Source organism: Aspergillus ochraceoroseus, assembly GCF_002846915.1.
Source record: "Aspergillus ochraceoroseus IBT 24754 chromosome Unknown P175scaffold_4, whole genome shotgun sequence".
Classification (NCBI taxonomy): domain Eukaryota; kingdom Fungi; phylum Ascomycota; class Eurotiomycetes; order Eurotiales; family Aspergillaceae; genus Aspergillus; species Aspergillus ochraceoroseus.
This window is the reverse complement of record NW_024468479.1, coordinates 496,731-510,277: the sequence shown is the minus strand read 5'-3', so window position 1 is coordinate 510,277 and position 13,547 is coordinate 496,731. Positions and strand designations below refer to the sequence as shown.

At 51.8% G+C, this 13,547-nt stretch overlaps 6 protein-coding genes across 6 annotated transcripts; 3 read left to right on the top strand and 3 right to left on the bottom strand.

Moving 5' to 3' along the window:
* Positions 1-24: 24 nt before the first annotated feature.
* aguA (alpha-glucuronidase) lies at positions 25-1,321 on the top strand. The gene has a single exon (XM_040892629.1). It carries the CDS (start codon positions 493-495, stop codon positions 862-864), a length of 372 nt encoding a protein of 123 aa, XP_040752011.1. The 5' UTR covers positions 25-492; the 3' UTR covers positions 865-1,321.
* On the bottom strand, positions 1,299-5,350 carry P175DRAFT_0478630 (5-oxoprolinase). Its single transcript, XM_040895366.1, has 2 exons — positions 2,779-5,350; positions 1,299-2,720 (listed from the first exon to the last, which is right to left on the bottom strand). Exons 1-2 carry the CDS (start codon positions 5,293-5,295, stop codon positions 1,398-1,400), a joined length of 3,840 nt encoding a protein of 1,279 aa, XP_040752010.1. The 5' UTR covers positions 5,296-5,350; the 3' UTR covers positions 1,299-1,397.
* Positions 5,351-7,804: 2,454 nt separating this feature from the next.
* On the top strand, positions 7,805-9,328 carry P175DRAFT_0531957 (uncharacterized protein; the record flags this gene model as incomplete). Its single annotated transcript, XM_040899924.1, has 4 exons — positions 7,805-8,199; positions 8,342-8,588; positions 8,649-9,164; positions 9,230-9,328. 4 exons carry the CDS (start codon positions 7,805-7,807, stop codon positions 9,326-9,328), a joined length of 1,257 nt encoding a protein of 418 aa, XP_040752009.1.
* P175DRAFT_0501236 (uncharacterized protein) lies at positions 9,095-10,551 on the bottom strand. Its single transcript, XM_040897120.1, has 4 exons — positions 10,344-10,551; positions 10,171-10,278; positions 9,738-10,111; positions 9,095-9,669 (listed from the first exon to the last, which is right to left on the bottom strand). The coding sequence occupies exons 1-4, from the start codon at positions 10,485-10,487 to the stop codon at positions 9,369-9,371; spliced, it is 927 nt and encodes a 308-aa protein (XP_040752008.1). The 5' UTR covers positions 10,488-10,551; the 3' UTR covers positions 9,095-9,368.
* A 563-nt stretch (positions 10,552-11,114) lies between these two features.
* P175DRAFT_0546432 (peroxiredoxin) lies at positions 11,115-12,435 on the top strand (the record flags this gene model as incomplete). The annotated part of the gene is made up of 3 exons (XM_040900403.1): positions 11,115-11,280; positions 11,324-11,523; positions 11,576-12,435. The coding sequence occupies 3 exons, from the start codon at positions 11,115-11,117 to the stop codon at positions 12,011-12,013; spliced, it is 804 nt and encodes a 267-aa protein (XP_040752007.1). The 3' UTR covers positions 12,014-12,435.
* On the bottom strand, positions 12,141-13,021 carry P175DRAFT_0531954 (uncharacterized protein; the record flags this gene model as incomplete). Its single annotated transcript, XM_040899923.1, has 2 exons — positions 12,141-12,510; positions 12,567-13,021. 2 exons carry the CDS (start codon positions 13,019-13,021, stop codon positions 12,141-12,143), a joined length of 825 nt encoding a protein of 274 aa, XP_040752006.1.
* Positions 13,022-13,547: the final 526 nt, after the last annotated feature.

Below are 13,547 nucleotides of genomic sequence, written 5' to 3'. Positions count from 1 at the left end.
ATGTCAGGTTGACCTTGTCACTTGGTGCTGAAGTTAGGAAGAATCCTCGGACACGGATGTCCTCTTGGACTACTACCGAAGGGCAGTAGAGTATGTGTGGGTATCCTACCTGTATTGTACCGCGCTGCCGCAGGACCGCAAGAATAGACTTAGGGTATGTATAAACCGGGCTATTTCGCTCTCGCCAATCGACTCCATGGGCTCATGCATCTAGGGGAATCCCGCAGTTTTCCCGCCACTAAGAGCACGACCAAGCAAGCATCCAACCGACACCCATCAGTATGCATTGGCAGGCTCTCTCGATCTCGCCGGCCCTGCTGGCTGTGTGTGGTTGCTGCCGAAGATGATGGCCCCGCTGGCTGGTTGCGATATGCTCGCGTTTCTTGCAATTCGCATTGCCCAGCGGAGCCTCCCTTCTCGCATCGTTACCTTGAATGCTACAGCCTCGAGTCCCATTGAGACTGCAGGGGGAGGAGCTCCAGAAGGGATTGAATGACATGTTTGGGAAGCAACTCAAGATCGCCCACTCCGGCTGCCAGACGAGCTCCTCCTCGATTGTCGTCGCAACTGTGGCTGACTACCGTCGACTGTGCAACGGGTCCGGGGGCGATCCCTGAGCTCGAGGAAGAAGACGGCTTTTGGCTCGGCGCGCAGGGCGACAGCGTTCACATCGTGGGCCAGAATAGTCTTGGAGCTCTGTACGGTGCCTTGGAGTATCTCTCCATGCTTGCGCAAGGCCATTTCTCCAGCGTCGCGTACGCCTCGAGTCCGCATGCCCCCATCCGCTGGGTCAACCAGTGGGACAACATGGGTGGAAGCATTGAACGCGGGTATGCGGGCCCGTCGATATTCTTTTCCGGGTAGGTCAGATCAAGCAGGATCTCTCCCGAGTCCAGGAGTACGCTCGTATGCTGGCGTCGGTGCGGATCAATGCGGTTGTGGTGAATAATGTCAACGCCAGAATACATCCTCGGCCACACGCCGTCCGTCTACATACCTGGATGGCCACTCGGCTCGACGCGTTACTTTCCCTGGCGTCAAGGTGGACCGCGGAGACCGGTTGAAGATTGTCGGGCAGCCTGACGGAGTGGCGCCTGCGCCGGTGGATTATGTGTCGTTTGTTCCTCGCGGGTTGGTTGATTGATTGGTGGGATGTATCTAGCCAGTCTATACATATCGAGTCGTGCGTATTCCTGGACGAGAAGTGATCTGGTTAATTAGGGATGATTTGGTTGTGGGTGGTGTCGTAATGCTGGAAAGTAGTATATATTAATATCCGACATCTTTTAGTACATGCACGCTCTGTTCTATTGTGGACATCTGAGAAATGCAATTTATATAAAACGCTATTATGAACTGTAAAAAGAAAAAAAAAAAGAAAGAAAGGAAGGAAAAAACTACTCCACTGCCCGACCCCAGCCACCTCCTCCCGCAGTCATGATGACAATCCGATCATGCGTCCGGACTGAAACGGTATTCTTGCCACCAATATTCACGGTGTGGTCTTCACCGGTCTCGAGATCCTGCGTGATCCAGAGGTTCAGGCCAGTCTCCGCAGGTTCCCCTCCCTCAAGGCCGTAAGGACGGTGCACTCGTCGTTCGGATAGAATCGAGCATTCCATGGGGGTAAGGAACTCGATCTCTCGGACGACACCATCGCCCCCAGGATGGAGGCCCTTGCCGCCTGATTCGGGCCGCAGGGTGAACTGGCGCAACAAGGTCGGATACCGCTTCTCGAGGATCTCCGGGTCTGTAATCCGGGTATTGGTCATGTGTACATGGACCCCGGACTCCCCGGTCCAGGTCGGCCCTGCGCCGCTGCCTCCCGCAATCGTCTCGTAGTAGCCGAATCCTGGGGTGACTTCGCCGGTCTCTGGGTGTTGCTTGGAATCGGTACCGAACGTGAGGTTGTTGCAGCAACCTTGAGACGCGGCACAGGCACGGAAGGCTTTGAGGACCACGTCCGTAATGCGCTGGGAGGTGACGACGTTTCCACCGACAACAGCGGCGTTCCTGGTAGGCGAGAGCAGGCAGGAAGGCGGAACTCGAATGTCGATGGGCGCCAAACAGCCTTGGTTGAGCGGCATGTCCGAGGCGATCATGCACCTAAGACAGTAAATGATGGCAGAGTGGGTGATGGCGATGGGGGCATTCCAACCTCCGTACACCTGTGGTCCAGTACCTTCAAAGTCAAAGATCGCAGAACCGTCAGATCCATTGATAGTAACCGTGAGGCGGATGGGAGTTCCATCATCCATGTAGTCGACTGCTTCCAAAGGCTTTCCACCGAATCTATGGTGGAGATCCTTCAGTAGATTGCGTACGGCGGTTTCAGCGGTGGCCTGAATCGCATACATATACTTCTGCACGGTGTCGACGCCATACTCGGCAAAGAGGGCTTGGATCAAAGTGATGCCACGAGTATTAGCGGCAATCTGCGCCTTCAGATCGGACAAGTTATCGCTAATGCATCTAGCCCCGGAGCAGCCTGGGTACTGTGCGGGCTTATGAACCAGAAGCTCAATCATGCGCTCCTCGTCAAAGACACCATTGCTCACGACCTTGTCGCCTTCGATGGCGGCCCCTTCCTGCCAGAGCTCAGTGGATTTGGGGGGCATAGAACCTGGCAAAATCCCTCCTATATCGGCGTGGTGGCCGCGAGAAGCAACATAGAACATGATCTCTTGACCGCCAGGTCTGTCGAAGACGGGGGTAATTACCTAGGCTATCAGTTAGTCGACTTTCTGCGGGAAAGGGGATTTATCTTAGCACACTTACTGTAATATCTGGCAAATGAGTACCACCGCAGCTAGGATGGTTGGCAACCAAAACATCCCCGTCCTTCAAATTTCCAAGCCATTTTTGATGTTGGTAGCGGACAGCAAACTGCATAGAACCCAGATGGACGGGCACATGGGGCGCGTTGGCCACAAGACCGCCATCGGGCGAGAACAGTGCACAGGAGAAGTCTAGGCGCTCCTTGATATTGGTCGAAACTGATGTCTTCTGGAGAGTTCGACCCATTTGCTCCGCAATGGACATGAATCGGTGGCCAAAGATACTCAGTCTGATGGTGTCTATACCAGACGAAACACCCTCTGGCGGCGTGGCGGTCTTGGCTTCTTTCAGGTCGATAACGATGCAAGTCTCCAAAATGCTGGCAACCGCGTCAGGCGCAACCACGATGGTTTGTGTTTTGTCGATTATGATAGCCGGTCCATGAATCCGAGAGTTTCTCTCGATCTTATCAAGGAGGTAAACGGGGGTGTCAATACGAGTTGATTGCCCATCAAAATAAGTCTTCGTAGAATTGTCTGGGGAGGTGGTGATGTCACGCATCGTAGCTTCTCGTAATTGTACAAGAGGACTTTTCTCATCGCGCACCTTCGACGACGCAATCGAGCGAACACGCACATCGTCAACGAGAACATCCCTGTCAGAGTTGAATCCAAACTCTCTCCGATGTCTAATACGGAATTCGTTTAGGAAGTCAGAGCCGTCTTCAGGCTCCAAAATCATCAGGCTAGTGTCGGAGCCGTCGTAGCGCATGTTCAGATAGCGCTCATGTCGGATTTGAGCTGCAGAGAATCCCTGCTCGATCATATCAGCGATCGAGGCGTCAGTCATGTCACCCAGCTTCCTCTCAAGGTCTCCTTTGGAGGTCTGGTATTTAGTCGAGACGGGTTCCTGGGATTCCTTCACCACCTCTGCCAAGGCCAGTCCGTACGCTGAAAGAACAGAAGAGAACTTGTGGATGATAATGCGGGATATACCGAGGGATGCGGCCACTGAGCATGCATGCTGCCCTCCAGCGCCACCAAAGCACGCGAGATGATGGGTAGCGGTCTCGTAGCCTCGCGCCTCAGTAAGATTGCGGATGGGACGGGCCATTGACTCGTCGGCCACCTTCAAGAAGCCCAGTGCAACTTCTTCCGCAGTATATTCCGATTGGCCCTTCTGCTTCCGCTCGGCATTTACAGTCCGTGTCAGCTCAGTGAACAGCCGTGTAGTGACTTCAAGATCAAGTGGCTGGTCCTCATTTGGACCGAAGATATGCGGGAAGAATTCCGGTAACAGGCGACCAAGGAACAGGTTAGCATCCGTGACGGTGAGCGGCCCTCCCTTCCGGTAGCAAGCCGGACCAGGGTGCGCTGAAGCAGATTCCGGCCCAACGTAGAACAGCCCGTTGCGCCAGTTGAGGATAGAGCCTCCTCCCGCGGCAACAGTGTTGATATCCAGCTGTGGCGATTGAATCTGGATACCGGCAAGCTTGGACCCAAACACATGCTCCAAGTGACCGTCAAAGCGCGAGACATCCGTGGACGTCCCGCCCATATCAAAGCCAATGACAGGAATCTTTTCTATCGGATCCCAGCTCGTGGCTGCAAAGCCAACAACACCCGCTGCAGGGCCGGAGAGGATAGCTTTCAGGCCACTAAATTTGCGAAAGTCAACCAAACCACCATCAGACTGCATAAACTCGAATCTACAGGAGTGTTGGTTGGAGAGCCCACCAGCGAAGCTCGAAGAGATAGAATCAATGTAGGTCTTAATTACCGGAGTTAAGTAAGCATCCGCGGCAGCAGACATGCCGCGAGGAACAATCTTAATCATGGGTTGTAATTTGGAAGACAGTGTGACGGAAAATCCCATGCTCTCCGCCATGTCTCCAATAAGGCGCTCATGTTCGGGATAAGCATACGAATGTACGAGAGCCACGGATAAGGACTGGAACCCTCGATCCTTCAACCGCTGAAGCTCGGGCCGCACTTTCTCAAGATCCAATGCCTTGACCACGCGGAACTTCTCGCCTGTGACTCCTTGGACGATGCGAGCCCCGGAAAAGCAGTCCTTGTCCGACAGAGGGTGGCACGGAACCACTCGCTCGTCAATCTCTACCACGGACTCCGGCAGGACGCCTGGCCGGGCCATTGATAGATCAAAGATATTGGGACGAGATTGATCTCCGATTTTCAAGAGATCCCGGAACCCCCTGGTGGTGAGCAAGGCAGAGCGAGCGCCTTTCCTCTCCAGCAACGCATTGGTGGCCACTGTCGTCCCCATTCGCAAGCTCCCAATCGGCCCCAGCTCTAGCGGCTGTCCTCTAGGGTGTGGCTTGCCTGTAACCATCTCCAGGATTTGGCGCACACCTTCGGTCGGGGCATCTTGATAATGTGCGGGGTCAACAGAGAGAAGCTTGAGAATGATGTCGGGATGTCCGGGTACAACCGCATGGACATCAGTAAACGTTCCACCTCGGTCGATAGAGATGGTAATCTTCCCGGTGCCAGCCATATTGTCGACGATCACCAAGGGCTTCTCGGGGAGGGGAAATGGAAATGACTGCTGAAGCTGAAGCTGACGCTGAAGATGGAGGGGAATGAGGGGACAATTAGTAATTGCTTACTGCCGTCCATTGCCGCCTTTGTATACTTCTTGAACGATGCAGAAATACATTTGGGAATAACTTCACAACCAGACATCTAGCACCCTGTGGTCAGCGGGGATTTACTCCTGGGTGGAGGTACTCTAAGACAATACCAACCAAAGGTGCGTACGATAGTAAAGGTATTCTGCAGGATGTTATTTGGTCAACAAGATGTATATCAAGAACAATCTGTTCTCACTATCTTAAGCTCCTCTTACACAGTGGCCTGCTGCTATCATCAAGTATCCTCTAGTAGACGCACATGAAGGTAGACTGTTTTAAGAGAGCGGTCTCAGGTCCTACTCTATCAAGCTCGAACTTCCAATCCCTGACTATATCGTTCGTTTACCATAGCATGCTGACTCTCCAGAGCTCAGCTTCTGGTACAGTGGCTGTAGTGGCAGTCCGGACGAAAGGATCATCATCAAGTTACCAAGTGAATAGCAGCATGCAAAGAGGTTAGGGCATTTGGAGGAAGCAGATGAGTGGATTCCGAGAATGAGTAGCTAGTGGATGATGTCTGGGCTGGGGGATCTGCAGTATGATCTCATACATCATAGTTTTATAGAGAATATGTGCTCTTCTTTAACTAGGGGTTAATATAAGCGATACAGGAAGAATCAAGGAAAGAACCAGTAGTTGAAAGAAGGTCTGGATTTCAAGAAATCGAGATCTGCTAAGCCAAGTACCTCACTCTGTATCAGATTATCAGCGCGGCCTGCACACTGACACCGGACGGTTGGATACAGCAATCTACAAGGCCAGCTGCGGGCAAACCCAATCCGAGCGAGTCATGCATACACTATCTGCATTCGAGGCCGGCTTTAGGAGGTAGTATTTGGGTTTAGGAGTCCCTGACTGCCACACATCACATCATCTCGTTCGGTACGAGGAACTCTACTTGCAGGGTGATTGGAACATGCTTGGAACGCTGCTTCCGCTTGAACTTCTCAAGAGAATTGCTTTTCGAAGTGTTATCGGTTGATTAATTGTCTGCCTGGTATTTCGAATGGAGTAAGGGTGGGACTGTCAAAACAATGCGCTAGGGGCTAATGGCGCGTCCAGTATGGAATTCCACGCTTCCTGTCGTCTTCTTTGCTTCGTATGATTCGGTGGCAGTGAAGTTAGAGTGGCGTAGGATACCCTAAGAAGACAGCACTAATAGCGAGAAACATGACCGACTTCGCGTGGCTCCCGGAAGCACTTAGTCTGAAGAGTTTCCAGATGTCAAATCAGCGGCCACGGAAGTATCTTGACGCGAACTGATGCATGCATTAGTGGGAATCTAATCTAAACGGGAACGAACGAGCAGTTATATCAAGCGAAAAGCAGGGATGGGAACCCGTATGTATGCGAGTCAGATGCACTAAGAAAGCCGGTTTTCAGTACTCCGGCTGGTCGAAAAGTCAAGTAATTGCCCCGTACCGAAAATAAGGCCTACGGTCCGATTGAGAGAATGGAACATTTAAAAAACAGTATCTATAAAAGTGCACGTAGTTTAGATGTTGTGCCAAAATGCTGTAACTGGGTAGGATTTAAGAGTCAACTCCTTGGTCAATACTTCTAAGTCAATGCAGTGCAACCCGACTGTCTAATCAAGTGCAGAAGATGGCTTATACTGTATGCAAAGTGGAGAGAATTTACCTATGAATGCCAGAAATCCTGTTTTTGAGAGTATATAAATCGAATCAGCACTACTGGTGTACCTCAAGCTGCTCTTCCCTTCTCTGCAGAAACAATGGACAGCTCTAAAGCATTAGAGTAACTGCAGGTCGCCGTAAATGGAAGAGAGATATTCTGGCCGACATAGGGAACTGTACATAGTCGAGCAAGTCAAGGATGGTGATCGTTCTGGGATATGGACGTACGGACGTTAGGGATGCCGGAGCTGTTGTGCTTCACGTCCATGCAAGTATAGTATGCGGCTACCTGTAGCCTTCCCGATGCAGAGACTGTCACAGCTTAATCGGTTCAAGGGCTTATGTCTTGCAGGGATTCTTGGGGGAAGATATCGTCCAAGTGTATGTGGAATGAGAATACTCTGATGATGAGGCGATTGCAGGCCACCCTCTCTTCTTGCACTAAACAGAATGGATAGGGAGGCCATGGATATCTACAGCTATAAATCTCACAAACCGCGCTACATCTTTCACTGATTCTCGCGCGATAACCACGTACGACCTCGGGCAAGATCCAGATATATACTTCAAGATCATTCCGCACACTCATATCCCACCAACATATCCTGAATAACATGGATCTCCACTGCCTGGACTTAGGACTTGGTCGTTTCACGGAGCATGGTATCATTTTTGTCCTACCTGGGCAAGTGGATGTGGAGCATCTTAGGCGCAGTGGAATAGCCCTTGTACAGGCATGGCCCATTCTCCAAAAAAGGATCAGCTTCTTGGTGAGAGTACCCCATGGTTTGTGCTTGGTTTCTTGCCAGATTCACGAGTTAACGCTATGCTTCATCAGCGTGATCGAGTCATTGACAACCACCAAGGGGAAGATCTGTCATTTTGGCAATCCAAGGAGATTGATCAGTGCTTGGGTGATTTTATACCTGATTTGGACCAGCAGCGGACAGGATTTCCCCATCCAAGATCACAAGGGATCCAGCATCTATTCAACTTTCACCCCTCTCTAAAAGACCTCTTAACCCCCCCGGTGTTTTCACTGAAGGCTATCCGCTTACAAGATGCGTGTTTGCTGGGGTTCCTCGTACAGCATACACTTTGCGACGCTTACGGTAGGTTCATCCTCCCTGGGTATGCGAGGTTCGAGGCATCCATGTAATTCTTGATTAGGACACTACAGGATTATTTCGGCCTATTGCTCCATTGCAAAAGGAGAGGGAATCCCCCCCCTGACAGACCGTCCACCCCTCGTGCTGGCTGATAATTCCCATAGTCAACGGGAGATATGCAAGGATGAAACCTATGCTCCAGCACGGCTTGCAAAGCTTCAACTGAACGTAACCCAAGTCGGATGGCGAAGTTTTCTTTCAGCTGGCATCAGACAATTCTGGGGGCCCTCGCGAAGCGTAGAGAGAACATTGCTTATTCCAAATGAGAAACTCAACATATTGCAGGAGGAATGCATAAAAGCCGGGGTCAAGGTTACGACCCAGGACCTAATGATGGCTTGTATATATCAGGTCTGTGAGGGAGCACAACACCCAGAATGCCTTGACAAGAAGGACTAACTGGAGGGACAGGCGAGTACTGCAGGCCCTTCGTGCAAACAACTCGGGAAAGAAAGTCACGGCTTTCCACCTTTCAGTTTTGTTATGACCATTCGAAGGCAAATCGCAGGAGACTCAGAGCTTCACAACCCATTTGTGGTAGTCGCAGTGCCAGCACCAAAAATCACCCCGAGCTCCGAGATTTCTACGATTATCTCCTTAGCAACACATATTCGTTCGACAGTCGTGAATGCCCGTTCCCTGGAATGCCTTAACCCGCTTGTCAACCAATATCGAGATGCCCGCGGTAAGCCACTTATTCTGAGCTCCCCAGTGCCGGTTACGTGGGTAAGCTCGTGGACACATCTCCCTTGGTATGATCTTGAGCTTCAGACCGGGAAACAGGCGACAGCGCGTCCTGAATACATGCAGGGTTTCCTCAGATCCTCCGGGGTGCTCAATAATCTCGGCCAAAGAGTGGAAAACTTACTTTTCACATGGAAAGACCCGCGGAAAGGGATATGGATCTATGGCAACGTGGAGGAAGAAGTATGGAATGAATTGAGCAAGCAACAAGTATAAGAGCGGTAATCATCCTGCTGCAATTTTGCCAGTTGGGACGCCTTCAACGGCGTAGGGCTGGACACGACATGCAGGTTGTCTTTTTGTCTTTTGTCTTTTGTTTTATTGTATCCGGAATGCTTCCAGAATGAATCCAGACACATTTGAAATCCTGCAATTCCGTTCCCCTAGCTAGGATTCTTCGCTGAGCTCTACATTGATTTCATTGGCTTGTTGTGCCTGGTGCGGATATCTCCCAACACTTTCAGTACGACTGAGGTAATCCTGATCCGAGCGATAGCTCTGCGTGCGGTCACTGGAAACTCCTCGCAACCGCATCAGCAGTGGTCGAAGGGTGGCCACTGACGAGGCCGTAAGAGCTATCCCAATCTCAAGGTGCGAGGTAAGAATAAGACCGATATTGAAAAAAAGGTTCTTGGGGTCAATCAGATCATGCACATAGGCAAATCTTGGCCAGGTTGCAATGCTGGCACTGTCGACTGCAAGTTAGTGGACCATATATGTTCTTTCCTCCGAGCAGTGGACAGAGTGTTAACATACCAGGAGCCGAGCGCCAGGAGAATCCAAACACAAACCTTGGTACGGAATCCAAGAGGCAGATGGTGAACTATGAATATCGGGACAAGAACGAGGACCAAATCGCACGCACTAACAACCGCCGAGTGTGCATAGGTGACCTTGATAGTGCCAGGTCGGTTACAATTTCCCTGGGGGTCCCAGAAGGCAGACACGGGTTTGCACTGGAACAGGGCAAAAAATAGCAGAAAGATGCTGTAGGAAAGAGTTACAGCGAAGACGCCATACAGAGGGAAAGTGTGTTTACGCTCCAGGGTGAACCGGAGGAGAAACAGGCAGATGGACAACTTGACCAAACATGTTGCTATCACGTAGGACGCCTCATATACAAACAAGAGCTGGAGGCAATAGAATATCTCAGCGAGGTCCCGGGTTCACGTAGTTGAGGAGTACTTGCCTTTAAGCCCACGACAAGCGTTCTATGAGAGAGAGACATCCACATGTGTCCAAAACTACCAGTTCCAACGCCAATTAGGAGACAGATAGAGCCCAGTATGAAAAAGACCTTTTTTTCCACCGTATTCTTAGATCATGAGCTGATCAAGGAGTCATTTTCCGCGGCAGACATACCAAAGAAGCCACTGATAGAGCATCATCTGCTCCAAAGCCCCCCGTTATCCTGAGCCGCACATAGCACCGGAGAGCAACAGTGGTGGCTGTAAGAAGAAGAAAGAATGTGACAACCACAACCAGTTGGGAGCCCTGACTACTCATCCAACCGAAGTGATAGTGCTGTTGAAATCCAATCCGAGCTCACATTGGTAACAGTGAATTAAGGAGGACGTTCTGGTTGATTCTTGTCCATTTCACCCGTGAGTTACCTAGTTGCTCCGTAGTTAGAAGATGATGATGACATACCCCGGATTCAGACGGCAGCTGAGCACGGATCATACCAATCAGATCCGAATAATGAGGTTGGAATTCGTAAAGCTATGATTGGTGCTCTCAAGGTATCACCCAAGATCCAGGAAGTATGACGGAGGCCAGCCAAAGAAACCCTAACTTGGACTCCAGTTGCCTCTCGCAAAACACCACCAATCCCGCCTTTTATAGCTTGAACAGTCCTCTAGATCCCGGAGAACGCGAGGACATTGCATCGCGAGCATATCCCGTGGATTGACTTTCTGATGATAGACAGTGCTGGGCTATTCTATAGAAATGACCGTACTCCGATACATTTACGCTCTGGAATCCGTTCCGGAAGCAGATTAGTGCCCTATGTATTCGCCTCCATTACGACGGAATCCGCTTTCGACGGCATGTTTTTCGTCATCCACGTCGTCTTTTGTTCCTTGCTCATCTCCCTAGTTGAGTCCCTGTCTGCCATAGCAATCCTTCGAAATGGCGTCTTTCCTCCCCCGTACCCCCTTCCGCGTCTTCAGTGCGCTGTCCAAGGCTGCTCCATGGACTCAGACCCCCTTCTCGACGTCCCTCTCCCAGCCGCTCCTCCGCCGGTTCCTCGCGACCATTCCCCAAGAACAGCCTCGTCTGCGTCTCGGATCGACCGGTATAGCCTGATTTGGTACCTGAGAACCCTCCTTCCCCTCCAGTGCTAATTGCGCCTCTAGCCCCGAACTTCCAGGCTCTGACAACCCATGGCGAAATCGATTTCCACGACTGGATCGGCGACAGCTGGGCCATCCTCTTCTCCCATCCCGCGGATTTCACGCCGGTCTGCACAACCGAGCTCGGCGCATTTGCCAGAATGAAGGACGAGTTTGCGAAGCGCGGCGTCAAGATGATCGGACTGGTACTTACTTTCCCCCTCCCTTTGCACCCTGGGCTAACCTGAGATCCGCTAGAGCGCCAACGACCTAGGCTCCCACGACGAATGGATCAAGGACATCAATGAAATCTCCAACACCAGCGTTCAATTCCCCATTATTGCCGATGCGGACCGCACCGTCGCGTTCTTGTATGACATGATCGACCAGCAGGAACTGGATAATCTCGCCGAGAAGGGTATTGCGTTCACGATCCGCTCCGTCTTCATCATCGATCCCGCAAAGAAGATCCGTCTCACCATGAGCTACCCGGCCTCCACTGGTCGTAACTCGGCAGAGGTTCTCCGCGTGATTGATTCCCTGCAGACGGGCGATCGCAAGGGGATCGCGACTCCGATTAACTGGCAAGTGGGCGAGGATGTCATTGTGCCTCCCTCCGTGTCGACCGAGGACGCGAAGAAGAAGTTCGGGGAGGTCCGCGAGCTGAAGCCCTACCTCCGTTACACCAAGTACTAGGTAGATCGTGTAGGAAGAAAAATGTACTTCTAGGGAAGGGGGGGGTTAGAATAAAAGCTACCAGAATGGATGTAATTGTCATTCCGTATCCTGTGGGATTGATGTATGCATGCAAAGTATGATAGTTCTACCAGGGCAGAAGCAGTGCAGCCCCCGCTACCGCAGAAATAGCCAGCAGCCCGACCATCGCGTTGACTTGCCCCCAGCCACCCGTTTGTCCCGGACTGAGTCTCTCCGCGGCACTGCTAGGACTCGCAGAGGAAGTCTCCGCCGCATTGCTCGACGTTTGAGTTGATGCAGCCGTCGCCGTAGCGCTTGTCTGGTGCACGAGATAGACCGGAAACATCCTCGTCGCTGCAATCAAGTTGTCGCTTGTTATATCGCTCGGCGCGATCGTCGCACGGATGGTCGACCCATTGACTACAGCGCACGCAGTCGAGATCGTATACGACGGCAAGAGGGAATAGCACTCCCCGTCGAAGCCCATAGACATCGAACTAAGCCCGTTCGTTAATGATCTGGATTTCGGCGGACTCGCATCCAGAGCCTTTACCTCGGACAGCAAATCACCGCCGTCTCCCTGGGTTCCAACAACTGCGGAATCATATTATGTGCCAGCGGGAAATGCGGCGCCGGCTGGGTTCCTATCAGCGAGAACGCCCCGGTTTCCGTCCAAGTATCGGTGCCCGGGGGGCGCGAGGCAACCCCCAGTGTTTTCCAGCCCGAGGGGCAGACCATGCCCGGGGAATAGAATGGAATCAAATGTCCGCCGCTGCCATCGACTGTGATTGCGCTCTGCAGCGCGAGCGGATCGGTTGGTGTTGGCAGGCAACTGAGGCGTCCCTCGACCGTGCACTCCACGGGCCATGTCGCGTACAGCGGTTCGGAATTGGTTCCAAGGTCGACGAAGCTCGGTGTGCCGGTGCATGAGGCTGGAGCGACGTAGGGGGTTGTCAATGGACCCCAATTCGTGAACGTAAACCACGAGAGGCTGTCGGTTGTGCGCATGATTTCTGGTTTGGCCGTGATACTACTAGAGTAATGGGTTATAGTTAGTGAGGCTCAACAATGACTGGAAATCTTGTTTGTGCAGAGACGTTGCGAGGCCCCTGAAAAGAAAGCAGGGTAATATAACCTCGTCTATATGTACATGGATTAGAGTCTGCAGGATTACTCTTGTACTCCGTACTTGTAGATCACTCCAAGGGTCGAGTGTCTTGCAATTATACAACCCAATAGAGGGCATCAGACGATGTTGGAAATGCTACGAAGGCAGCGCCAACGCCCAGTAGTGTCAAGCCCTCACGGCATGAGGATGTTTACTTGGTTAAAAGCCGCACGATCGACAGTCTAGTGAGCTGGCATCTGCCACTTGCGGGATGAAAAGGGGTCATCAATTGCACGGCTTCTTCAAGCTGGCGAGACGGACCGGGGCACTGAAAGCCCTGACTCCCAGCTAGCCTCGTTGGCTTCGTATCTACGCATATTGGGTAACTGTTCCCGCTACTAATCGATTCGTGGTAATCGTACGAAA